This window comes from Tupaia chinensis, unplaced genomic scaffold (genome assembly GCF_000334495.1).
Source record: "Tupaia chinensis unplaced genomic scaffold, TupChi_1.0 Scaffold000561_1, whole genome shotgun sequence".
Taxonomy (NCBI): domain Eukaryota; kingdom Metazoa; phylum Chordata; class Mammalia; order Scandentia; family Tupaiidae; genus Tupaia; species Tupaia belangeri.
In genome coordinates this window covers 4,782,629-4,807,845 of record NW_006160074.1, presented here as the reverse complement: position 1 = coordinate 4,807,845, position 25,217 = coordinate 4,782,629, and the positions used below count along the sequence as shown (strand labels likewise).

The window sequence follows — 25,217 nt, the reverse complement described above, 5'->3', positions numbered from 1 at the left end:
CATTCTCAGAGGAGCAGCTCCCCAGGAACGTTGTGTTGTCCCAGGTTGCACCGCTAACCTCCAGCTCGAAGCCCATGTTGATGCCAGACGGGCGGGCCCAGGTCAGAACCAAGGATGGCTCCCTGGAGACGGCTTTGCAATGCAGGAAGGCCACAGGCGCAGGTTCTGCAAAGAAAGCGCAGCTCATCAGGAGATTCTGGAACTTCTGCCATTGCAAACACTGACATGTGGGGAGCTGAAGAATCCTGCCCCATCAGTGATGAAGCAAGTGTGTGGGATAACGGAAGGGAGAGAGGCTGACCCTCAAGCAATACTAAACTGTGACTTTGGCTCAGACACCAACTGCTCTGAGCCTCAACAGTGAGACTGAGATTAAATAAAAGAATGGGTGTCAGTCACCAAGGCACCTGGAAGAGACCAGAGCTTCTCATACCGTGAGAAGTAACAACTTCACTTGATTCATCCCATTTTGAGGCCCTCTTGATGATCCTTCTGGACCAGGTCAGGTTAACACTGTCCCATTTTGCAGATCAATTAAGTGAGGCCTAGAAAGGTAAATGATTTCCTAAAGATGGCACAGCTGGTAAGTAATAAAGTCAACATTGGATTCTAGATTTTCTAAATCCAAGTTTAGGACCAGCTGGTGGCATGGTAGTTAAGGAAGCTGGAGCCCACATCACCAACTGTATGGTTTGAGTCCTACACCTAGCAACCTGAAAGACACACTGAGCGTATGTGCATGCATGTCCAAAATCCCAAGAGGAGAACAGAGGATAGGGGGCTGTTCTGTAACCATTCTCTTGAGGGATGTTTTCTCACTTTCCCTCTCTCTCTCTCCCTCTTTCTGTCTCTGGCGAGCTAATGTGCCTACAGCAAAATAAATATGTAAACAAATCCAAGTTCAGGGTACTTTATTTTATTTTATTTTATTTTTTTGGGGGGAGGGGGGTTTGCTATAGGGCGTGTGTGCTCACCGTAAAGACAGAGAAACAGAAAGCAAGAAATCATCCCCCAGTGGAGATGGCCACGCCACAGTCCCTCCTTCTCCACTCTCCTCCAGGATCTTGGGCACATATGCACACGTGCCCAGCATGAGTTTAAGTCATCAGGTCCAGGACTCGAACTGTAGTCGACTACATGTGAGTCCAGCTACATAGCCATTATGCCAACTGCTGGTCCCTCAGGGTACTTTCTAAACACACAATATGCTCAATAATCAATGGCGGGGCCAGCAGGTGGCACTGTGGTTAAAGGCACTGGATTCCCACATGGCCGACTGTGATTCAAGTCCTGAATCTGGCAGCTTGCTTTCTTGCTTTCCCTTTCTCTCTCTCTCTCTCTCTCTCTCTCTCTTTGCTCAAATTAAAATAATAACAATAATAGCAAATGGAATTAAATAATAAATATTTTTAAAAATCAATAGCAAATAGGATCCATTTATCTTTAAAATCAGGTGACACGTGTCTTCATCCATCTGAGGCCAAAAGAGTTTTGTTGAGGTCCAACATCAAACTGGTGTAAAAGGAAAACTCTGTATTAATGTACTAGGGAAGAATATTATCGTTATTTAATGTCCCAGGATGTTACAGAAGAAAAAGTCCTAAAAAGTTACCTAGTATAAGCCCTCTCCATCTGGGTCCTGGAAAGGTAACCTACCTAGGGCACCTATGCCTACAGTTCTTGTTCTGCTCACCCCCGGTCACACGTGCTCATTTTCTCTCACTGCAATGATAGCTACAGTAAATATCAGCAACACAAACCACCCAAATACCAAAGATTAGAGTCTACGCAAGGTGGGATGGAGCCTGAGTTAGCAGAGGTGACTCGAACTGCAGGATGTCCTTAGCCACTCAAGGTGACAGGTCAGAGCCCATCAAGCTTCCAACACTAACACTGGCTGACCCAGGGAGCCCGTCCAACCCCTGCTTTAAGATCAGCCTGAATCCACGTGAACGCTTTGATCTAAGGAAAAGATGTAGGAGGACAGGGTGCAGAATACAGTGATTCCGGGTGCTGAGGCGCTAGCGGTGCCAGAATCAGAACTGTGAGCAGAAGTATTCCTAACTGTTGGCCAAACCTTCCCTGGCAACTCCCTGAAAGCAGCCTCAGTGAAACACAGGGCTCTTCTCAGGTCACAGTTCTTGAAATGCAAGTTAGGTATGAACCCCAAAAGATAAAAAGGGGCCAGCCCCATGGCCTAGTGGTTAAGGGAGCCAGATCCCTTGTGGTCTGCTATGGCTTGAACCTCAGCCCCAGTGGCTTACATAACTTGCCAAGTACACATACATGTGTGTCCCAAATCCCAACAGCATGGAGAAAGGGAGGAGAAGGGATTGCAGTGTGACCCCATCTCCTTATTGAGGAGATGCTTTCTCTCTCCTCCTCTTTCTCTTTCTGTCTCTCTCTCATCAGCACATGTGCCCTCTAGCAATGAAAAAAGGAAAGAAAAAGAAAGGTAAAAAGATTGAGTATCCATCTTAAGAGTATCTTTTTCATCTTCTTCAGTGTAAAAATACAACCAGGGACTAGAAGGCCCAACACCATCCATGCCCCAGTCCCTTACCTCTCAGGCCTCACCTGCCTTCACCCTTGCTCCCATGGCCCTGCTCCTGCTTCTCTGGCCTCCTGCTCTTTCTCCAACACAACAGGCACTCTCCAGCCTCAAGGGCTTGTACTGGCTGCTCCTCTGCCTGTATTTCTCTAATGCCCTAACATCCACATGGCTGGTTCCTTCGTATCCTTCAGATCTTTGCTCAAAGTCATCTTTTCAATGAAACCTTTCCCAGGCACCCTAGAAAAACATCTCATTTTCCCCTTCCCTGTTTTTCCCCCCTCCTTAGTAGTAACCATCACCTAACAATTTACTCTTTCTCTTGTCTATTATCCATCTTCCCCACTAGAACAAAAGTTGCAAGAAGGTAGGGACAATATGCTACTCTGTGTAGCATATAGTAAACGCTCAGTAAATATTTGTTCAATGAAGAAATGACTAAAGCATAGGACAGCCCTGATGAGCTAACAGGATGCCTCGGGAAGCTCAACGTTGTCTATCACTGCACATCACACAAAACCTAATAACCTACAAACTCTGGAGGACCTACCTTCATGGTCAGCACCGGACAGGAAGAAGTCCAAGAGGCACGTGTGCTACTCACCTGTACAGAATGACTTCCAGCCAGGGTCCAGTGACTCTGTATCATTCCCAACTTGTGCAAAGATCTCTACTGTGTAAGACATGCCAGGTATTAATTCGGTGAGTGTAGTGGAGGTGATTCCAACGCCCGTGATTTCTTGTGTTGCATTGCTGGAATTTCCAGCCCCCTCAATAAGAAGGCGGTAGGAGTACGTGGAAGAGGCTATATCGAGATTCTTCCAACTTAAGGCTGCTGCTGTGGTGTTGGTACTTATTTCAATGCTGGATACACTGCTGGGCCCTTGACATAAATAAGTGAGTCAGTCAGTAAATGATTACATAGATAGACACACAGACGCACAGATTACAGAAAGACAGAACAAACCATGGGTTAGCTTGAACTCCAGGATTACTTTATTTACTATGGCCAAAAATAGCCTGTCTTCTTTTGGAAAGAATGAATAAAGCTAACATGGGCTGGCTCAGGAAATAGAATATTCTCAAAAAATATTCAGAACATAATTATACAGATTAACTCTTTAAAAAAGAAAAAGTATAGGACCAGCAGTTGGCATAATGGCTATGTAGCTGGACTCCCATGTAGTCGAACACAGTTCAAGTCCTGGGACTCAGTGGCTTAAACTCATGCCATTCACGTGTGTGTGTATGCCCAAGATCCTGAGAGGAGAATGTAGGAGAAGGGATTTCGGCATGGTCATCCCCCTGGGGAATGATTTCTCGCTTTCTGTCTCTCTCTGTCTTTCTGGTGAGCGCACACGCCCTATAGCAAAATCCTCTCCAAAAAAAAAATCTGATTGATGAAAAAAAACCTCTCCAAAAAAAAAAAAAAAAACTGATTGATGAAAAAGAGTAAGTGTACTAAAAGCACAAGGTAACATCTCTACTATATATTTAGTTTGAATATTGCCAAGATACCCTTCTCACTGTTGCAACATACCCAGGTGATCTGCCCTATCTACTCTGTTTGTTCTCCATTCTCATGGAAGCACAATTTGCTTCTAAAGACAGCTCCAAGTTCACATGGCTCCAACATTAATGCCTCATGAGGACGGCAGAGCCCTTGTTGAGGCCAATGTTTTCAACTTAATTACTTTCACATTTCAACCTAGGGCCTAGAAACACAATCACCCTAACCCCGTGCTATGGTTTGGATAATGGTTTGTCTTCCAAGAGTTCATTGTGCTGGAATTTGGTCCCAAATATAATGGCACTAGGAGGTGATGAGAGACACAATCACCCTAACCCCGTGCTATGGTTTGGATAATGGTTTGTCTTCCAAGAGTTCATTGTGCTGGAATTTTGGTCCCAAATATAATGGCACTAGGAGGTGGTGAGACATTTAGAAGTAAGATCTGCCTTTACTGTGAGCAGTTGAAAACATGAGAGGGACAATCAAAGGAAGTGGAAAAGTCTGGTTCCTCTTCCTCTCTGTTTCTCCTTCTCCCTCTCTTTCTCTTTTCTGTTTCTGTCGGCCATGTTGTGATGTAGTATCTTTGGACTTTCCAACCACTAGAATCATGGGCCAAATTAACATCTATTGTTTACAGGTCACCCAATTTCAGGTATTTCTGATAGCAACATAAGAATGATCTAAGACCCCATCATTCAACCAGGGCTTGCTCCAAAGGAAAGTCAGGGAGAACCTCCCTAGAAAAAGTGTCCTAAGAGACTTACGTGTGTACTGTAGGATGGAGTTGGAGTCCCCCTGCATGTGGTCCACTTCAGGAATGACTGTGATGTTATACAAGGTGCCTGGGATGAGGTCACGGAGGGTGATGTTTTTGTGAACAGTGTCCCTTTGGTCAGAGCTATTCTTGAACTGTATCAGTAAGCAGTAGGTGAACTCAGAAGCTTTGTCTGTACTCTGCCACTCCAGCTGCATTTCAGTGTTGCTGACGTAGACCACGTGGATGTCAAGCACTGCACTGGACTCTTTTCAGGGGGAAGAAAGAAAAAGAGAACTCTTCACAACCCTCATGATGTCCAACTTCATTTCAAAGTGTCTGTCAAGGGAACTTGCTCTTTTGCCATCATACTCTCAAATGAGCTGATAAAGGGTAGGCTAAAAACTGAGATGAGAACTACACATACATGTCATCTTACCAGTTCTCTGGTCTTTTGCTTTTGTTTTAAAAAAAAATTACCGCCTCGAGGGGTCTTTAGGAATAGAAATCATGTTCAGTTTCATGAGCCTGCTGCTGGTGGCTGGATGGGCTTAGTTTGTGAAAATTCGGCAGACTATGTACACTAATTATATGTGCACCTTCGCTATGTGCCCTATAATTCAATAGTCTGGGTTTTGTTATACTCACTCACTCAAAAGAAAACATCTTCCTGTGACATAGTCTGGAATACTAAAGAGGCAAATTGAAATGGAAGGTTGACATTGACTAAGTTGGAAAATCTGAAGGCAGGGGAGAAAGATGAGAAAACATACAAGTCCTCCACCCTCAGCACCAGAAATCAGAAGTCATCAGAAAAGTCATTAGGTATTTTTCTGTTTTTCTACACAAAAATGTGTCATGACTTTTCTGATGTCCCAATATTTTTGTACCATGTAATATCTACTCCAAAATTATATTTTCTTTTCTTTTTTAAATTTTTTTTTGAGAGGTTTTCGCTATAGGGCACGTGCGCTTGCCAGACAGACAGAGAGAAACATAGAGACAGAAAGCGAGAAATCATCCCCCAGGGGGATGGTCACACAACAATCCCTTCTCCTCCATTCTCCTCTCGGGATCTTGGGCACGCACGCATACGCACCCAGCGTGAGTTTTAAGCCACCGGGTCCAGGAGGCGAACCACGGTCGATTACGTGGGAGTCCAGCGACATAGCCATTACACTAACTGCTGGTTCCCCCAAAATTATATTTTCTTCAAAAGTAGGTTCTCAGGCCAGCCCAGTGGCCCAGTGGTTAAGGGAGCTGGATCCCACATGGCTGACTGCACAAGTCAAATCCCAGTCCCAAATATTTCAAAAACACACCAGGGGCAAGGGCATGTCCCAAAAGGATAGAGAAATGAGGAGAAGGGATTACAGAGTCATCACATTCTTAGAGGGTGCTTTCTCTTCGTCCCCAGCCCCACTGCCTCTGTGTCTTCCTCTGGCAAACCCACATGCCCTCTAGAAAAAAAAAATTTAAAGGAAGTTCTCAAGGGGGGCAGGTTTCAGAGCCTTCTTTCTCTACTGCCAGATTCCTGGTGTCAAAGGGGTTCTACAGACAAAAGACTGACTGTAAAAGGCAATCATTTTGATAATTATTAAAAATCTGTAAATAAACCTAAATAATCCATAAAAGGAAGGGTTGCGTAAATGGTGATATGGCAACATGATAAAATATCTGCATCCACTAAAATTATGAAAGCTATGCTAACTATGGAAAGGAAGTTACAGTATATACCGAGTTAAAGAAAAAATGTTCAAATACAAAATAAAATTATTTGCATAATAACCACAGTGATGTCAACAAAATGTATGACTGTGGACACAGATAGAACGGGAATTCAGTTGGGTTAGAAGGGTGGAGTTATATTTGTTTCCCTTCCTTTTCATTGTGATAATATACATATAACACAATGTTTATCATTTTAGCTATGTGCCAGTGTACAAGTCAGTGACTTTATCAACGATCCTGAAAGAAGAAGCAACATGTTAAAGTTAAGAGCCTATCTCAACAGTCTAATCTAAAATGCAGACTTGCAAAGAAATTACTGTCAGCCATTCCCTTATTTTGGAAGCAGATCCTCTCACTATCACCGCTTATGCAACGAGTAGATTAAAGAAACTTCCACACGGAGAGTCAGCTCAGCTGAGTTCATGTACAGTTCAAGAAATATGTCTCATTTATTTATTCTCCCCCACTGTGCACAGGACTTCAATTATCTTGCAATCAAAGAGTAAGGAATACCATATATTTCCCCAAAATTTTTATTTCAAATTTTAAAAACAATAATAATGAATATTAGCTCCCTGTGATGTACCAAAATTTCTATTAACCTAGGAATAATTCAATGATTTACTTAAACTGCCTTTGTTTGAAATAATTTTATCAGTTATCAATTGCCTATAAAAATTTAAAATTAAACTACTGTACACTAAAAGCTATCTCTGAAGATTTTACATGGAATGTCTTTTTTTCTTTTTGCCTGTATTTTATATAATAAACATGCATCACTGTAATTATGAAACTTTTAAAGATTTTTCTTAATTTAAAGAAAAACAAGGCTGGATGGGGCTGGTTGCCTTCTGTTACTACAATGGGACTCACTTCACCCTGACTTTCTGACATCTGGAGAGCTTCACACTTCTCCAAGATCTTATACCTAGATACTTGGGTCTTAAAAGCTTGGCCTTTTTTACATCTAGCTTTTTATTTTTCACTCTTCATTATAATAATGAGAGTGTGGGTCCACTTCTCCCCAAAGCCTGCCTTGTTCCAAAGCATCTGATTCGGGGATTCACATCCGATTCTAGGGTTTCTTCACAAATGCCTCTGATTTCTGGGTGAAAATTACCCCTCTTGAAAATGTCATTCACTCATTGGCCCATGCAGAGACAGGCTCTTCTCTTCATTTCTCCATGGATCTGCTTATTTGGGATAGCCCTGATTCTTCCCGGTCCAAAATAAAACCACTCACTTCTTTTTCTTTTGAGAGATTTTTCCTATAGAACATATGCGCTCGCCAGAGGCACAAAGAGAGAGAACGAGAAAGCAAGAAATCAGCCCCTGGAGGGATGGCCATGCCACAATCCCTTCTCCTCCATTCTCCTTTTAGGATTTTGGGTATGTACACACAGGCCTGGTGTCAGTACCAAGCCACCAGGTCCCCGTTGCTCAGGCCCGCACATGCGTGGGTTATATGTTTCGAGCCACTGGGTCCAGGACTCAAACCATGGTTGGCCATGTGGAAATTGAACACCTTAACCACTATGCTACCTGCTTGCCCCAAACCACCCACTTCTATAGCGAAGAATACAGTGAAGAAGGAAGATAAGATCCAGGTCAAGAAACAGAAAACCAGAACTGTGTTCTCTCCAGCCCAGCTGTGTATGTTCAAAAATAGATTTCAGAGACAGAAATACCTCAGCCTCCAACAGATGCAAGAACTTTCCAACATCCTGAACTTAAGCTGCTAACAGGTTAAGCCTAGTTCCAGAACCAGAAAATGAAACGGAAGAGATGGCAGGAAGAAAAGCAGCAGTCTGACTCAGGGCCCAGCTGCTGCAGAGAACACGGGTTTCTCCCTTTACCACCAGGGATACCCAGGAAACCTGTTGGGAAACCCACCAAATTGAAATAAGACCTGGAGCAATCTAACCTGAACACCCAGTCCTGGAATAACCATTCCTGAAACAGCAGACCTGGTGTCCCTGTCCTGAACCAATCCATTCTACAACTGTGGAGAAGAATCTCTGCAGTCCGACTTGCAGTTCTCCTGGCAGTGACTCGGGGGCCATCTTGGAAATGGCTGGGGAAGGCCATAATGTGAAACAGCAAACTATTAAGTATGTTAGTGCCTCACAAACCATAGGTTCTATTCTTAAATTACCCCCCAAACATGCAGCCTAGAGATAGGTGAAGATGGGAATATTACTCAGTTTCAGTCTGGGCAGTGACAGGATTCCTTTTTTGCTCATGTGATCTTTGTTTTAGGGCGATATATGTTCTACCTTGATCTCCTGAGCCTACTGTATAAATTTGGAGGGTGAAAGGATTATGATTAGAGTTTAACTAAACTGGGTTTGATAACCTTGGCTGCAATGGACATGATTTTAAAATGTCTCTGGCTATAGATAAATAAATACAACACTAGCTTAGGAATTTTTAGGGTCTAGAATCTAATAGAATGAAAGAATAGAAAGTAAAATACAAAGATGTATGATGAAGGATTCGTCCTACTTTCTGGAATTGGGAAGGTTTAACTTACTAAAAATTGAGTTGTTCAGGTAAAGGGTTAACCACTTCGCTGGTTTCCTTTGCCCTTTGGGCTCTGTGTTTTACTTTACTCTCAAATCATTTATTTCTGTAATATCTGTAGAGAGATATTTTATATTTTGCTGCATTATGATACTGATAGTATCGGTGTCAGTTTGGCTGATTTAAGTACACATGAATAAATAGTGTACCTTCCAAAGAAAAAGAAAAAAAACATTTGGAAAGCCTGATGTTTATAAATTATACTGATATCCTTTAAGAAACATCGCCACAAGACAGAAAACGTATTCTGTTTGCTTACCGGTTACATTGCAGACCGTCTGAGATGGCCCTGTAGTCCCATTTGGTCCTTGCGGAAATATCGTAAAACAATAAGTGGTTCCAGGCTGTAAGCCATCAATGATAATACTTTGGTTGGTTGTTGACTCCTCCCGAAACTTTGTAACTTCTGGCTCCCGTAGGACATGTATCTTAAAGGACTCTGCATCCTTGCTGCTCCAAGCTAAGCCGATTTTGCTTGTGCTGACACTTGTCACTTCAAAGTCAGAAACCGGACCGGGAGCTGCAGGAAGAAAGTAAGAAAGTAAGCACTAGATTAAGAATCTATTCCTCATGCTAGTGTCTTTTTTGTTTGTTTGTTTTTTGGTTTTTTGTTTTTGTTTTTGTTTTGAGAGGTTTTCGCTATAGGGCGCATACTCTCACCAGGAAGACAGAGAGACAGAAAGTGAGAAATCACCTGCCCAGCGGGGATGGCCACACCGCAATCCCTTCTCCTCCAATCTCCTCTCAGGATCTTGGGCACGCATGCACATGCGCCCAGCATGAGTCTAAGCCACCAGGTCCGGGACTCAAAATCGCAGTCGACTACATGGGAGTCCAGCGACATAGCCATTACACTAACTGCTGATCCCTTCCTCATGCTAGTTTTGTGGCACAACAATAATGAACTGCTCAAGGGAAGCCAGACCCCATGTGGCAACCAATGTTCAAATCTCCCACACCAGGTTGGCCTGAACCATGCTGGAAAAACATGTAAATGCTCAAGACCCAACGGCTAGAAGACCAGAAGATGGGGATTGAAGCAGGACTAGATCCTGTGGAGAGTGCTCATCTTTCATCCCTCCCTTTCTCTCCCTGTCACATGTATGTGCTCTGTTATGAATAAAGAAAAACATCTTCAATTTAAAAAAATACTGAGGTCCTTGAGCCACTATTTCTCCCTGGTATTCAGGCTGCTCCTACATCTAGGGTGTGAACTTTCATTTTTACTTAATAAACTAGGCATTGCTTTTGCTATTGACTGTTTCATTCGATTCCTTGTCTGAAACTCCAAGAACCTGGACATCGCCGAAGCCATCATGCAACCAGAGAAGGCTCTCCATTTCTACTCTAGAGTAAGAGACAGGGCTGCTACCTTTCCAGCCCCTCTTTTCTTTCTATTATCTAGCCAAACTCTCCAACCAAGAACAAAATCTTTTCCGTTCCTGATGTCCCATAAACGGAAGCTGGACAAGACATAAGCTTTCTGCTCGGTGTGTGAACCAGGTAGAAGCTTACCATGTGCGCGCTCCTTAACCACCATACCACCCTCTGGCGCCACTTTATTTTTTGTAATACTCACAAGTGAACTTAATCCTAATCCTTAATCTTACTAGAAGATTCAAAAGTAAAAGGTGAAAAAATAAGAACAGATTTTATTTTCCCCAAAGAGTAAGTCCAAAAGGCATCCATGAGAATACTTAGGGTACGCCTCCTGGGTATTTGCACAAAGGATTCCTGTGGGACAAAGTTCTGAATCCAGACCTAGGCATGCCTACATTAAGTCCCTGCTCTGCCATTTGCCAGCTCTATGACTTTGGGCTAACTGTTCAGTGGTGCTGAGCTGTTGTTTTCTCAAAGATCCTAACGCCTACCTTGGAGGCTATTGCAATATACGCCAAGTTCTTGGCATGGTATGAAAGGCAGGGCTAGTATCAATACTACAATACTACACTGCAATGCTACTACTACACCTTTATTGTTAGAACTGCTTTGCAGCAGGGAGTTTTTATTTGCTGCATGTCATCTTATCTTTAAGGAACAATGAAGAGAACAAATGATGAGACAGAGCTGTGCCAGGGCTTCATCATGGCATCGGCCACCATGGGACAAAGGGACATGATATGCAGGTTCTGTCTGTCTCCCTGTATCGATCTGTTCTTCTGTTACTTACCAGGGGTGGTGCCCTAAACCACACATACCTCTCTGTCTCGGCTTCCTTATCCATAAAACAAGGCTACGTCAATGACTGCACAGGGCTGTTATGAGCATCCGTAAAACAGTGCAAGGACAGCACATCACACCGAACTCAGCAGATGGTTGGAGTCAACCAGTGATTGCTGTTATTTTATCACACATCTCCCAGGACCTAAGAGTCCCTGTAGGCCCACATACTGAGCTGAGTATTCGCCACTTACTGAGGGCAAGACAGAGCATCTTTGCATCCAGGCCTGACACATAGTTGGCCTGCAAGAAAGTTAGAGCAATGAGTGAACTCACTGGTGTACACTTGGAGAAAGCCCGGCAAGCCCTCAGTGTCACCTAGGAAAGGATGCACTGTGACGTTGTAGAAGCTACTCGAGTTGAGTCCAGAGATGTCAGCAGAAGTCTCACTGACGGTGAGATTGAAGGAGCCAGTGTCCCCAGACACTTGTATCCCATAGGTACAGAGAGAGCACGACCCGTTATGGCTGACTCTCCAGGTCAGGATCATGCTTGTGGCACTGATATTCACGACTCTGATGTCCAACACCCGAAGAGACACTGTGAAGACACAAAAGGAGTTAAAAAAAATAACCAAAATGGCCAAGCCGGGGTGGGGGGGAAGACGTTGTTGCCGGGGCACATCATCGAGCCTAAGGCACAGTCATAAGGGTTATTTCTTCCTGCTCTATAGCACTTAGCCAGGGCTGGAAAGCTGAGTCCCAACCAAAGTCAAGGGTTGCACCTGCAGGGCTACTCTCTGTTCTTTTCTTTACTTTTTTATTTTTTTAATTTGCCAGAGGGCACATTTGCTCATTAGAGGAGAGACAGAATGGGAAAGTGATAAAGCACTCCCAGAAGAAAATGGTCACACAGCAATTCCATCTTGTCCATTTCTCCCTCCTTTCAGGATTTGGGGCATGTTTTTCAAGCCACTGGGTTAGGACTCGAACCACACAGTCAGACATGTGGGATCCAGTTCCTTACCCATCACATCATGCACTGGCCCTATGTGAGTTGACTGTAAAAGTGTGGTGGACTCTTAACCAAACAGTAACATGGACTCTATGCACGCCCTGCCCAAGGCACTGGGGTGATCCAGGGAAGTCCCTGAGCATACATCCCACCAATACTAAACGCTACATTCTTCATCATCAATTAGCAATCACAGACTTCAGCACGAGGCAGGTCTGGGTTCCAAGGCTAGTTCTACTTTAATAACCAAGGCCTTAGAAAAATCACTTGATCTCAGTTTCCTCATTTATAAAACCAAGGTAACACCTCACCTCAAGGTCAACATGAGAAAAGATAACATGAGAGTACTAGGGATGTGTCATTTGTCTGCCCCAATCTATCCTCTGTCCTTCTCTTGCCTGCTCTGTGTCCCAGGAAATGGACGCCCACACCTGGCATCACAGGGAGTCTTGCCACTTGACCTGTCATCAGGTTCTACCAATCAGCCCTATGGGCAGGCTCCTGCGAGTGAGGGGAGGGTAGTCTGAGTCTTCCCTCCATTGCTTCCTCCTCTGGGCTATGTCTTGGCACTGCTGCATCCTCCATTGTCCCAGCTCTCACGGGGTCCACAAACACCATTTCCTCCTCATGCCCTTGAGCCTTGGCTGGCTCTCTGCCACAGACTAGTTTTCAGTGCCTCAGCATCCTCCAAGGGTTTGGTTAACCCTGCTCCACCTAACCAGTCACCCGTGGAATGTCGGACACTCTATACGCATGTGCATGTATGCTGCAATGAACTAAATGTTTGCATCCCTCCCAAAGTTCATATGTTGAAATCCTAACTCCCAAGGTAGTAGAATTAGGAGGTTGGACTTTAGGGAGATGATTAGGTCATGAGATGGATCCCTCGTGAGGAGGAGTAGTGTCTTTATCAAAAGCTGAGAGAGTGTAATGGCTATGTCGCTGGACTCCCACATAGTCGACCGCGGTTCGCATCCTGGACCTGGTGGCTTAAAACTCATGCCGGGCGTGTGTGCGTGCGTGCCCAAGATCCCGAGAGGAGAATGGAGGAGAAGGGATTGCAGCATGACCATCCCCCCTGGGGGGTGATTTCTCGCTTTCTGTCTCTATGTCTCTCTCTGTCTGTCTGGCGAGCGCATGCACCCTATAGCAAAAAATCCTCTCCAAAAAAAGAAAAAGAAAAAAAGCTGAGAGAGACCCCTCCCTCGCCCCTTCTACCATGTGAAGACACAAGGAATCTGTACCCAAAAGACAATCCTCAACCAGAACCCGACCATTGCTGGTACCCTGACACCAGACGTCCAGCCTCTAGAACGTGAGAAATAGTCCATGGTAATCTGTCAGAGCAGCTCTTACTGACTAAGACATATGCATAATACACACACACAACACACACACACACAACACACACACAATACACCCCATGTACAGAGGGTGTCTCGGGCCATTTTCTATTGCTGTAATAGAATACCTGAGACTGGGTAACTCATAAAGAAAAAGGGTTTATTTAGTTCACAATTCTGGTGGTTGGAAAAGTCCAAGGCTATGGTGCCAGCATTTGCTTAGTTTAGCTTCTGGTGAGGGCCTGGGTGATGTGGCAACATGGCAGAGAAGCAGAATGTTAAGTGGACATGTGCGAAGAGACAGGCACTGGAGGCTCGGCTCACTTTTTCTTTTCTTTTAGTTTTTGCTACAGGGCACGTGTGCTCACCAGAAAGAGACAGACAGAGAGAGAGAGAGAGAGAGGAAAAATGAGAAATCATCCCCCACCAGGGGAGATGGTCATACCACAGTCCCTTCTCCTTCATTCACCTCTCAGAATTTGGGGCATGAATGTAATGTACCTGGTGTGATTTTCAAACTGCCAGTCTGGGATTCAAACCACACTGTCAGCCATGGGGGATCCAGTGCCCTAACCTCCCCACAACCCATTGGCCCTGAGCAGCTACAGTGGCCATTGACTCTGTGTTAGCTGTACAGCACCCAGCCCGCCTTTCAAACAGCACCCCAACATCTGCAGTAGGAGGAAGTGCTTGTCACCCATATGGCAGCTATAGAGAGCAGCTCTGTTTCCAGCACATCTAGGAAGCAGGTATGTGACACCTTCTCCCTCTCAGGACTTTGACTCTGGATTGTGAAGCACCAGATCTAGTGTGGCCCAGTCCTTCAGAGTCTCGTGGATGTCAATCTGCTTCCTGCCCCTCTTTCTCTAGCCCTGCCCCTCACTCCCTCAGTTCTATGGGATGATGACAGTTTTTCAAAATATATATTATTTCTGGAGCAGATATCCCAAAGCAGTTGACGCTCCCTACATGCAAGCCCCTGAGGGCTAGGAGCTGCTTCTGAGCTCACAAGGCCCGGTCGTGTTCTTTCCTGTGTATGTTTCTCTTGATTCCCCATCTGTACTGAGAGCAGGAACTGTGTATGGCTTCATTCCCCCATAACACCAACTCAGAAAGCCTCCAAATACTGTTGGATTTATAGAGCAAGAGTGCGGATAAAGTATAGCTAGAAAGCAGCAATTCACGTCAACAAGGATTTCAATAGAAAGATCAGCACGCATTCCACAGGAAGGCCAAAATGGAAACATGTTTGTTTTTTGTTTTGTTTTGTTTTCCTTTATCTCAAAGGGAAAAAATTTAACCAGTGCTTATCTATTTATAAGGGAGAAATAGTGCATCAGTCTGTCTCACTGACGCTCTGCAGATGGACAAGGAAGAGCTCCCATGCTCAGTATCAGCAGGTTCACCAAATCTGGAAGATGATGGAAATCATGACCCGGGAGGTACAGACAAATAACTTGAAAGAAGCGGTCAATAAACTGATTCCAGACAACACTGGAAAAGACAAAGAAAAGGCTCGCCCATCTATCTATCCTCTCCATGATGTCTTTCTCAGAGAAGTGAAAATGCTGAAGAAGTCCAGGTTTGAAGTGGGAAAACTCATGGAGCTTCATGGTGAAAGCAGTAGCTCTGGAAAAGCTAGTGGGGATGAGATGGGCACTGAAGTTGAATGAGCTGATGGATGTAAACCACCAGTCCAAGAAGCTGTTGAAATTTCAAACTTTCAATAGTGACGAATAAAAAATCCTATTTGTGATGGAAAAAAAAAGACCTGAGGCAGCGCCCGATGCCTGTGTGTAGTAGATGCTCAATATCTTTCATGAGCTTAATGAACAATCATGCATGACATGACCACAAATTAAGAAATTCACCAGATCTTTGTCCAAAATCTCTTCCAGAAAACTCTCTCTGTGCAAAAACAACAACAACAACAAAAAAAAAAAACTAATTGCTGAGCAAGAAATAATTCAGAACCTGAATCACAAATGACAAAACTTTGGGCTAAAAAACTCTGGCTGAAGTCATTTTGCAAAAGTTCACATACCTGTCTGGAACTCTCTCTTCTGGGGCTGTCCTTCTGTGCCATCTGCTGCTTGCGAATACACAGTGGCCTGGTACTTAGCTCCAGGCTTTAACCCATCAATCAGGACCTCTGTGTTTTGGGACTCCTGGCCAGAGGATGGGCCTCCATATTCAATGGTGACATACTCGGACTCGGGGACAGCAGGGGCGCTGTGTGGCTGGGGCAGGCTCTCTGCTGGGCTATTCTCTGTGGTGTTGGCATCTGTTTTAAGCACAGGAGGCAAAAACATTAACTACGAGAAGCACATCTTCTTTCTGTCCCCACCCCAAACTCTATAACCTCTGTTCTCTTCCTCCTTCAGAGGGAGATCAGCCTCCTGAAAAGGCATGGGTATTCTACTTGGTACTGTTTTTCTGGTAGCACCGTAGATATTTTATGACCCTCTTTCAAACTCTATTTTTAATCCTTCTCCCTTCTCGGAGACATCCTCATCTCCCATCCCAACATGGTTTTCCAAGGGCAGTGATTCAGACTTTGCTAATCAGAACTCACTCAGGAAGTGCTTCCCGTAGGCCAGACCCGGCTGGCAGGGAAGCTGCAAGCTGCAAGACAGAAGTCCTTTTCTCAATGGACACGGTAAGTCCCCTGTAAGGATCCTACATCTGTTATTGTTCAACTGAAAGATGAAAAGTTCCAGGGGTCATCTACTTTCCTGGATGCCAGACTCCACAGTCTCACACCTCACTGCTGTTTGCAGCAGCCCTAACAGGTTCACCTGTGAAATGAGAACACGTCTCCTTTCTTAGACAGGTGGAAGTTCTAATTAAAATGTGGAGGAAAAGCCCTTAGTAAGCTCTAGAACACTATACAAACATAAGAGACATGTGTTTAGAAACGCTAAGAATTTAAGAAATTCATGGAAATCGACTTAAAGAATAAGTTTATTTTAGTGCCAAAAAAAATTGGAACTCGCATGCACAGTTTTTTCATAATGTGCATTTTCCATGAACTTGCTGAAGGCCCCCCTCATATTAAATTACTGAAAGTCAACATCAGCAAGAAAGACGGGAAGTACACTGCTGTGACTCACCCAAGCTGCTTTCTCCAACCAGGGGTTCTCTCTGTGTCTCATTCGTTTTTGGAAGATGCAGAGTGATGTTGTATTGAGCCCCTGGCTTCAGCTGTGAAATATTGACTGCTAACTCTGGAGGGTTTCCAATGCTTTCCAGCAGCATCCGGCAGGAGGCAGTGCCATTATCATTACTCCAGAGAAGAACAACCTCCCTCTCATCCACGAAGGCAACACGAAGACTAGCAACTGGCCTAGGCTCTGTTTTAAAAACATGCAATGAGCATTAATGAAACAAGGTATCTATAGACACTTGCAGTTAAGAAGGACTGGGTTAAGGTCAGCAGATGGTTAAGGTACTAGACTCCCACACAGCTGACCACGATTCGAGTCCCGGACCTGGCAGCTTGAAACTCATGCTGGATGTATGTACACGCAAGTCCCAAATCCCAAAAGGAGTCTGAAAAGAAGGGACTGTAGTGTGACTATCACCTTCCCTCTCACTACCTCTCTTGCTCAGGAGTGCATGTGCCCTGTGGCAAAAAGAAAAAGGAAGAAAGAAAGAAACAAAGTTTACTAATATTTCCATATTACTAAAATACTTCCTTATGCCATAGTCCAATACATTTCCATCATTTCATAGCATAGGGAAAAGAATGCAGAAAAGAGGGGAAGAAATCAACCTTAAGCACAAAATGAGACCTAATGGTTAAGGAAACTGGATCCCACATGACTTAACTGTGGTTCAAATCCTGGCCCTGACAGCCTGAAAAAGCACGCTGGTCATGTGTGTGTGCATGCCCAAAATCCCAACAAGACAGAGAAATGGAAGAGAAGGATTGTGACATGACCATGCTGTACTAGGGTGTAGGGATGCTTTGTCCCTCTTCCTCCTTTCCTTTCTCCATAAAAACATGGAGACCCGGGGGACAGGGTGACTTACTCAGGAACTCACACACTGATGGCAGTGAGGAAACTAGAGCCCAGGGCCCCTGCTTGAAGCACAAAAAAGAGCAGAGGTGGTGTTGCAGGCTAAGCAACCACCCTGCCTGAGATCTGCATGTGCTTGAATGCAAAGACCCTGGCCTGGAAGACTCTAAGAGAGTATCCAGCTCTGAAACTAGGTGATTTGATCCCTCCCATCAAATATCTCTGATGCAGAGATTTCTTAATCGGGTCACTTATGTGCCTTTAAAATAATAATAGTAATAATAATAATGCATGGGTCTAGCAGGTGGCATGGTGATTAAGGTGCCACATGACCAACCACGGTTTGAGTCTCAGACTTGGTGGCTTGAAAAACACAAGGGCATGTGTGCATGCAGGTCCAAAATCCCAAGAGGAGAACAGAGCAGAAGGAATTGCCATGAAGCCATCCCTCCTCACGAGTAATTTCTCACTTTCTCTCTGTCTCTGCCAAGCACACATGCCCTGTGGCAAAAATATTTTAAAAAAGAAGGAACATAACCCTAATAAAATCTGATAAACTCCTTGGCTTCATGACTGGGTATCAGTCACTAACATCGTTGCACCACAGTGGCCCGGAGTCAGGATCATAGGTTCCGGCCCCGCCACTGGATCCTCAGTAACTCTGATATCTTGGAAGAAACTTAACTTCTCCACAGTGTAGGTCCTTTAGCCATAGCCCTCAGGGCTGTTGTGAGGACAAAAATGACATACTGAGGACATGCACACAGTGAGTGGTCAATACGCAGTGGCTGGTGAACTCCTCTACACAGCCCTGTTCGCAGAGGCTGGAAGGAGGATGAGACTTGGCTTCTTAACTGAGTCTCCCTGTGGCCACCAACTTTGTACCACTCTGTCCCTATCATTTCTAAATTCTTCAGTCCTTTTTCTCATAAATTCTCTTCTATTTTCTCTCTGCCCTCTCCCTCTGTTCCTCTCTCCTTCACAATGTAACCTAGCAAATCTTTATTGAGGGTTTTAATTTTTTTTCTCCTCTAAAATTATGCTCTGGGGCCAGCCATTGGCATGAGGCTTAAGGTACTGGATCCCACATGGACGACTTGCAATTCCAGTCCTGGATCCAAAGGCTTGAAAAACACACTGGGCGGGGGGGGTCAGCAGGTAGTGTAGTGGTTAAGAGTTTGGACTCCCACATGGGCGACTGTGGTCTGAGTCCCAGATCTGGTAGCTTGACGCTCATGCCTGGCACATGTACATGTGTGCCCAAAATCCAAAGAGAAGGGAGAGGAAAGGATTACAGCATGGCCATCCCCCCAGGGGATGATTTCTCACTTTCCCTTTCACTGTCTCTCTATAGAGAACGTACCTTCCCTATGGCAAAAACCTTTTAAAAAGAGGAAAAAAAGAAATAAAAACATGCCAGACATGTGAATGCATGTCCTAAGTTCTGAGAAGAGGGAAAAGGGATTGTGGTGTGGCCATTCCCTCTAGGAAGTACTTTCTCATTTTCTCTTTCTGTCTCTGTCTCTTTCTCTCTCTCTGGGGAGTGCACACACTCTATAGCAAATTGGGGTGGGGGGAATTGTGCTCTGAGGAGCTTAAGTTTTTTGAAGGTTCTTGTAGCACCCCGTCTCTGTGGCTCCCCTCTCGCCAGTTTTTGTTTTGTTTTGAAATTTTTTTTTTTCAGTTTACTGTAGGGAGAGAGACAGACAGAGGGGAGAAGGGGAGTGAAAAGTCACACCCCAGGTGGGACAGCCATGCTGCAATCTGTTCTTCACTCTCTTCTCAGACCTTGGGCCCACGAGGACACACACTCTGCACAATCCTCAAGTCGCCGGTCTGGGACTTGAACCATGAAGTTGGCCATGTAGGATCCAGCTACCTTCACCCCTACGCCACTTGCAGACCCATTATTTTTACTTCCTGTGCTTCTGGGCAAGATTTTGTTTAAAGAAATAGTTTCCTGGCAATAAAAAATAAATAAAATAAAGCCACCAGTTTCATGTTTGTCTGCTCCACATCCAGAAGGTCTGTTAAGGAAAGAGACATCAATTCGTGGGGTCCAGGCTGTGAGGCTTACAAGCCCTCGCCAGTCAGTGAGATCTCACTCCCTCTTCCTCTCTCTCTCTTACTCATGCATACTCTTACACACACCATTCCGAAAACCAACAAAACCACCTCTTTTTTCAAATTTGTGGTGCTCTTCACCTTAAAAAAGAGCATCTTGCCTGTTGGGTTTGTCTTGCTTTGTTTTTAGTTCAGGATATTTTTAGTTTTAAAAAAATAAAGAGCTGGGACCAGCAGTTAGCATAACGGCTATGTCACTGGACTCCATGTAGTCGACCACGGTTCACGTCCCGAACCCGGTGACATAAACTCATGCTGGGCGCGTGTGCGTGCATGCCTAAGATCCCAAGATGAGAATGGAGGTGAAGGGACAGAGTGTGGCCATCCCCCCTGGGGGGTGATTTCTCGCTTTCTGTCTCTCTGTCTCTCTCTGTCTGTCTGGCGAGCACATGCGCCCTATAGCAAAACGCTCTCCAAAAAAAAAAGAGCTATGCTGCAGCTGTAACAGTGACTTGGAGTACTGACATGTAATAAGCTAAATCAAAATCTAAGAGATCTAATCCTAATTAAAAACTGAATGTCATCAGGCTCTGGTTTCATTTGGAACACACACTGCTCTACAAAGTATACCAAACATCTCTCCCCAACAGAAACTCCAGGAATAGACACACAGCATCAATTTCCTGGGAAGCTTAAAAGGCTAGTCATTACCAACACCATCAAAACACATTTCTACTGAGGTTCTATTCCTGAGTGTTTGCAGAAAAGTAGGTATTAACCAGTAATAACAAAAGATTTGAGGGCTGGACGGTGGGGCAGAGGTAAAATGCAATGCTCTTCAATGACCTTCCACATGGGAAGGTCAAAGGTCCACACTCAGAGATGAGTACCCTGGACACACATGCACCCAAGACCCAGGGCTGGCTGAGGCTAAGGGTAGATCACAGTGTCAAGATCCTGGTGGGGAGGGGATGTTCTCTGTACGTGTGTGTGTGTGTGTGTCTCTGTTTCTCTCCTTCATAGGAAAAAAAAACAAACAAACAAACAAAAAAAAACCACTTTTATTTTTTTTCCCAAAAAGTTCATTTGGGGGACCAGCAGATGGTGTAATGGTTACATCACTGGGCTCCCATGTAGTAGACCACAGTTCAAGTTCTGGACCCGGTCGCTTAAAACTAATGCCAGGTGTGTATGCCCAAAATCCCAAAAGGAGAAGCAGTATGGCCCATGGGGGATAATTTCTCACTTTCTGTTTCTTTGCCTCTCTCTGCCTTTCTGGCAAGTGCACACACCCTATAGCAAAAATGTCTCTCTTAAAAATCAAAAAAAAAAAAGAGTCTGTTTTCTTTTATTAATTAGGCAATGCATATATGCACACATGAGACAGAAAAACAGAGAAAGGAACACCCTCCAGAGGATGCCACCATGCCATGATCCCCTCCCCAGTCTTCCAGCCTGTTGGGTCTTAGGAACTTGCATACATGCCTAGTACGTTTCAGGCTGACTGAGCCAGGGATTCAAACCACAGTCACCATGTAGCATCCACTATTGCTACTACTACTACTACTTCTTCTACTTCTTAATTAAGGTTTTTGCCATAGGGCACATGTGCTCACTAGAGAGAGAGAGAGACAGTGAGAGGGAAAGTGAGAAATCACCCCCCGGGGTAATAGCCACAAGCCACACAGCCATCTCTTCTCTTCCGGTCTCCTCTTGGGACTTCAGGCATGAACACACACGCACCTGGCGTGAGTTTTAAGCCACCAGGTCCAGGACTTGAACCATGGTCAACCAGTCCACTCCTTAATTACCATGCCACCTGCTGGCCCTAAGGATCCACTTCTTCTGAGTAGCTCAGAACCACTGCACCATGGAGCTGCCTCCTCCAACACCCCCAGTACCCCTCCCAAAAAAGGGGAGTTTTTTTTTTCTTTTTTTTGGGGGGAGAGATTTTCACTGTAGGGCGCGTGCGCTCGCCAGACAGACAGAGAGAGACATAGAGACAGAAAACGAGAAATCACCCCCCAGGGGGGATGGTCACGCCGCAATCCCTTCTCCTCCATTCTCCTCTCGGGATCTTGGGCACGCACGCACACGTGCCCAGCGTGAGTTTTAAGCCACCGGGTCCGGGACACAAACCGCGGTCGACTACGTGGGAGTCCAGCGACATAGCCATTACGCTAACTGCTGGTTCCCAAAAAAGGGGAGTTTTTTTAAAGGACACATTAGGAAGTAGTCGAACTTCCCAAAACACATAAGACCTTAATACTGAATGATCTGGCCACCTGGACTCTGGGTCTTGAAATAGCAGAGTACCTTGCTTCTCTATGTTTATAAAAAACAATCACTTTCCAAGAAGCGTTTGTGCACAGCTCTAGGTTGTGGGGTAATAAGGAGTGGCTTGTGACCAGCCCTGGGAGCCTTCGTCTTACCTGTGGTGATGCTTATGAATGTAGGCTCTCCCCAAGTCCCATTGACAATTTGTGGAGTAATGGAGAAATTGTATGAAGTTGCTGGACTTAAGCCTGTGATGTCACAGCTTGTTCCATCCTTAACATTCATCAACTCATCTCCTGTCTCATTCTTTACTTTATACACATACTCCGAAGCAGCTGTGTCATTGTTTTTCCAGGTTAGGGTCACATTGGTAGGATTGACGGAAGTAGCTTGAACGTCAAACACACGAGTGGGTTCTATTTAAAGATGATTTTCAAGAAAAAAAGAAGAAACACACTTTTTAAAAAAACTGTAACAGTAAGGTCTGCTCTGTATTTCTGCTTTCCAGAAGTGAATTTTACAGTTAGGGTCTCATGCCTCCTACACATCTCTGCAAGAAAGTATTTTTAAATACATATACGGGAGGGGCTTCAAAAAGTTCATGGAGGGGTTGTTAGCAGATGGTACGATGGTTAAGGTGCTAGACTCCCACATGGCTGACAATAGTTCAAGTCCCAGACCTGGCAGCTTGCTTTCTCATTTTCCCTCTTTCTCTCTGTCTCTCTGTGGTCAAATTTTTAAAAACAGTAATAATAATAAAAATAAAATAAAAAATTATTTTTTTAGGGACCAGCAGTTGGCATAATGGCTATGTCCCTGGACTCCCATGCAGTTGACCATGGTTCAAGTCCTGGACCCAGTGGCTTAAACTCATGCCAGGCACGTGTGCATGCATGCCCAAGATCCCGAGAGGAGAATGGAGGAGAAGGGATTGTGGCGTGGCCGTCCCCCCTGGAGGGGTGATTTCTTGCTTTCTGTCTCTCTGTCTCTCTCTGTCTTTCTGGAGAGCGCACGTGCCCTATAGCAAAAAAACCTCTCTAATAAATAAACAAATAAATAAATATTTTTAAAAGTTTATTATAGAAAATTATATTATGAAATAAACTATGCACAGATTTCAAAAAATTTTGTACCAAAATAAACTCATACTTTAATCCTATTTTCCATGAACCTGTATATTTTAAATGCCAGAGGGCAGATGTGCTTGGCACAGAGAGACAGAGAGACAGAGACAAAGAGAGAGAAGAAAGCACTCCCCCATTGGGGCACAGTCACACTTCAGTCCCTTCCCCCTCTATCTCTCTATCCTGTCGGGATTTGGAGCCCACACATGTACTCAGCATGTTGTTATAAGCTGCTGGGGCCTAGAATCAAATGTTGGTAAGGCATGTGGAATCTAGCTTCCTTAAGCACTAGGCTACAGGGCTGGCCTTCCACAAACTTTTTGAAGTCCCACTTACATTGATGCACATATGTCTGTTGTGCTGGTGAAACAGAGGCTTCAGATCAGAGGCAAACTGACAAAAGCTGGTTGTGTTGGCTGTGACTCAAACACAGGATTAAATCTGTATAGAAGTTAACATGAAAGGGACCTAGCATGCAAAATGAGTTTCCTTCTGCCATCAGAAGGACGCTCAACAGTTTTCTGACAAGCATGGCATGCAGCGGGCCAGCCAAGTGGCACGGTGGTTAAAGCGGCTGGATCCTACATGGTCAATTACAAGGTTCAAGTCCCAGACTAGGCAGCTTGAGAAACATGTTGAGGATGTGTGTGCATGTGTGCTCCAAAATCTCAAGAGGAGAATGGAAGAGAAGGGACTGCAGTGTGGTCATGCCTCCTGGGGGGTGATTTCTTACTTTCTCTCTTTCTCTCTCTGGCAAGTGCACACACCCTACAGAAAATCAATCAATCAATCAATTTTTTAAATGCATGAGGCAGAATAGCAGAAAGAGAAAAAGACTGGTCTTAGAACCCAGATCTGCACTAAAAGACCTGTTCCACCGATTATCTGTAGATCCTGGAATGAGCCTCTTAAAACCTCTCAGTCTCAGGTGCCTCTGTGGACTGTTCTGACAGACCATACTAGACAGAGGGGCTATTATAGGCCTCTATGATGTGATAAATAGGTTCAATGGATTTGGATATCTAAAAATCTGTGTTTAAAATCCAATTCTGCTAGTCACTAGCCAGGTAATTTTCTTCAATCATCTCACCTTTCTAAACCTTAGCTTTGTTATCTGTAAAATTGTAGACGTATAGAGCTTTAAAAATAGAAGCCATCGGGCCAGCAGGTAGTATGGTGGTTAAGGTGCTAAACTCCCATATGGCCAACCACAGTTCAAGTCCCAGACCTGGCAGCTTGCTTTCTCACTTCTCTTTCTCTGGCTCTATCTCTTACTGGTCAAATTAAAAATAACAATAAATCAGGACCAGCAGTTAGCATAATGGCTATGTCACTGGACTCCCATGTAGTCAACTGCGGTTCGAGTCCCGGACTCAGTGGCTTACACTCACGCTGGGCGCATGTGCGTGCGTGCCCAAGATCCCAAGAGGGGAATGGAGGAGAAGGGATTGTGGCATGGCCATCCCTGCTGGGAGGTGATTTCTTGCTTTCTGTCTCTCTGTCTCTCTCTTTGTCTGTCTAGCGAGTGCACACGCTCTATAGCAAAAACCTCTCCAAAAAAATTTAAAAATAACAATAAATAAAATTACATAAATTATTCTTTAAAAAAAATAAGCTGTCACGGCTATTCATAGTAAAACTACCAAGTGGAGGCATCCTAATTAAATTCAAGATTGGGGAATAACAACCAGAAACAGAAGAATAAAATGCAGATGATAAGGCCCTTATTCTCAAGGAGCTTAGGACTGATCCCCAGAGAATAAAGACAATACAGCTATCACCATCTTGATAAACACACAGAGAGTGGGTCTTCCCTGGCTCATACAAGGCAAAAACATTTATCCAATCAATGAAAAAGGACAGGGGAGAAAACGAAGAAAGGAAAATGGGGTAACCAGGGAAGAATCCTGTGGCCCACATTTCAATAAACTTCACACCAGGAAGACCCTCCAAACTAGAGTTCCTCTTAGTAAAGTGACAAGTTCAAGGTGTAATAATGGCATTCTTGGAAGATTTTCACTGGTTTCCATTTACAGTCAACGTGATGGTGATGTGGGTACTGATAAAACAAGAGAGGTTAA

General features: G+C 44.5%; 1 protein-coding gene and 1 pseudogene across 2 annotated transcripts in view; one reads left to right on the top strand and one right to left on the bottom strand.

Moving 5' to 3' along the window:
* Nucleotides 1-11: 11 nt before the first annotated feature.
* The window catches only part of PTPRJ (protein tyrosine phosphatase receptor type J), a gene marked incomplete at its 3' end in the record, with an annotated part of 35,891 nt that continues 10,685 nt past the window's right edge, over nucleotides 12-25,217 (bottom strand). The window contains 8 exon segments of one of the 2 annotated variants that reach the window (XM_027775433.1): nucleotides 12-165; nucleotides 3,156-3,434; nucleotides 4,829-5,086; nucleotides 9,392-9,652; nucleotides 11,629-11,892; nucleotides 15,694-15,933; nucleotides 16,763-17,002; nucleotides 22,168-22,428. In XM_027775433.1, coding sequence (XP_027631234.1) covers nucleotides 12-165; nucleotides 3,156-3,434; nucleotides 4,829-5,086; nucleotides 9,392-9,652; nucleotides 11,629-11,892; nucleotides 15,694-15,933; nucleotides 16,763-17,002; nucleotides 22,168-22,428 — 1,957 coding nt within the window. 2 annotated transcript variants of the gene reach the window in all.
* LOC114009545 (homeobox protein NANOG pseudogene) lies at nucleotides 7,682-8,734 on the top strand (annotated as a pseudogene).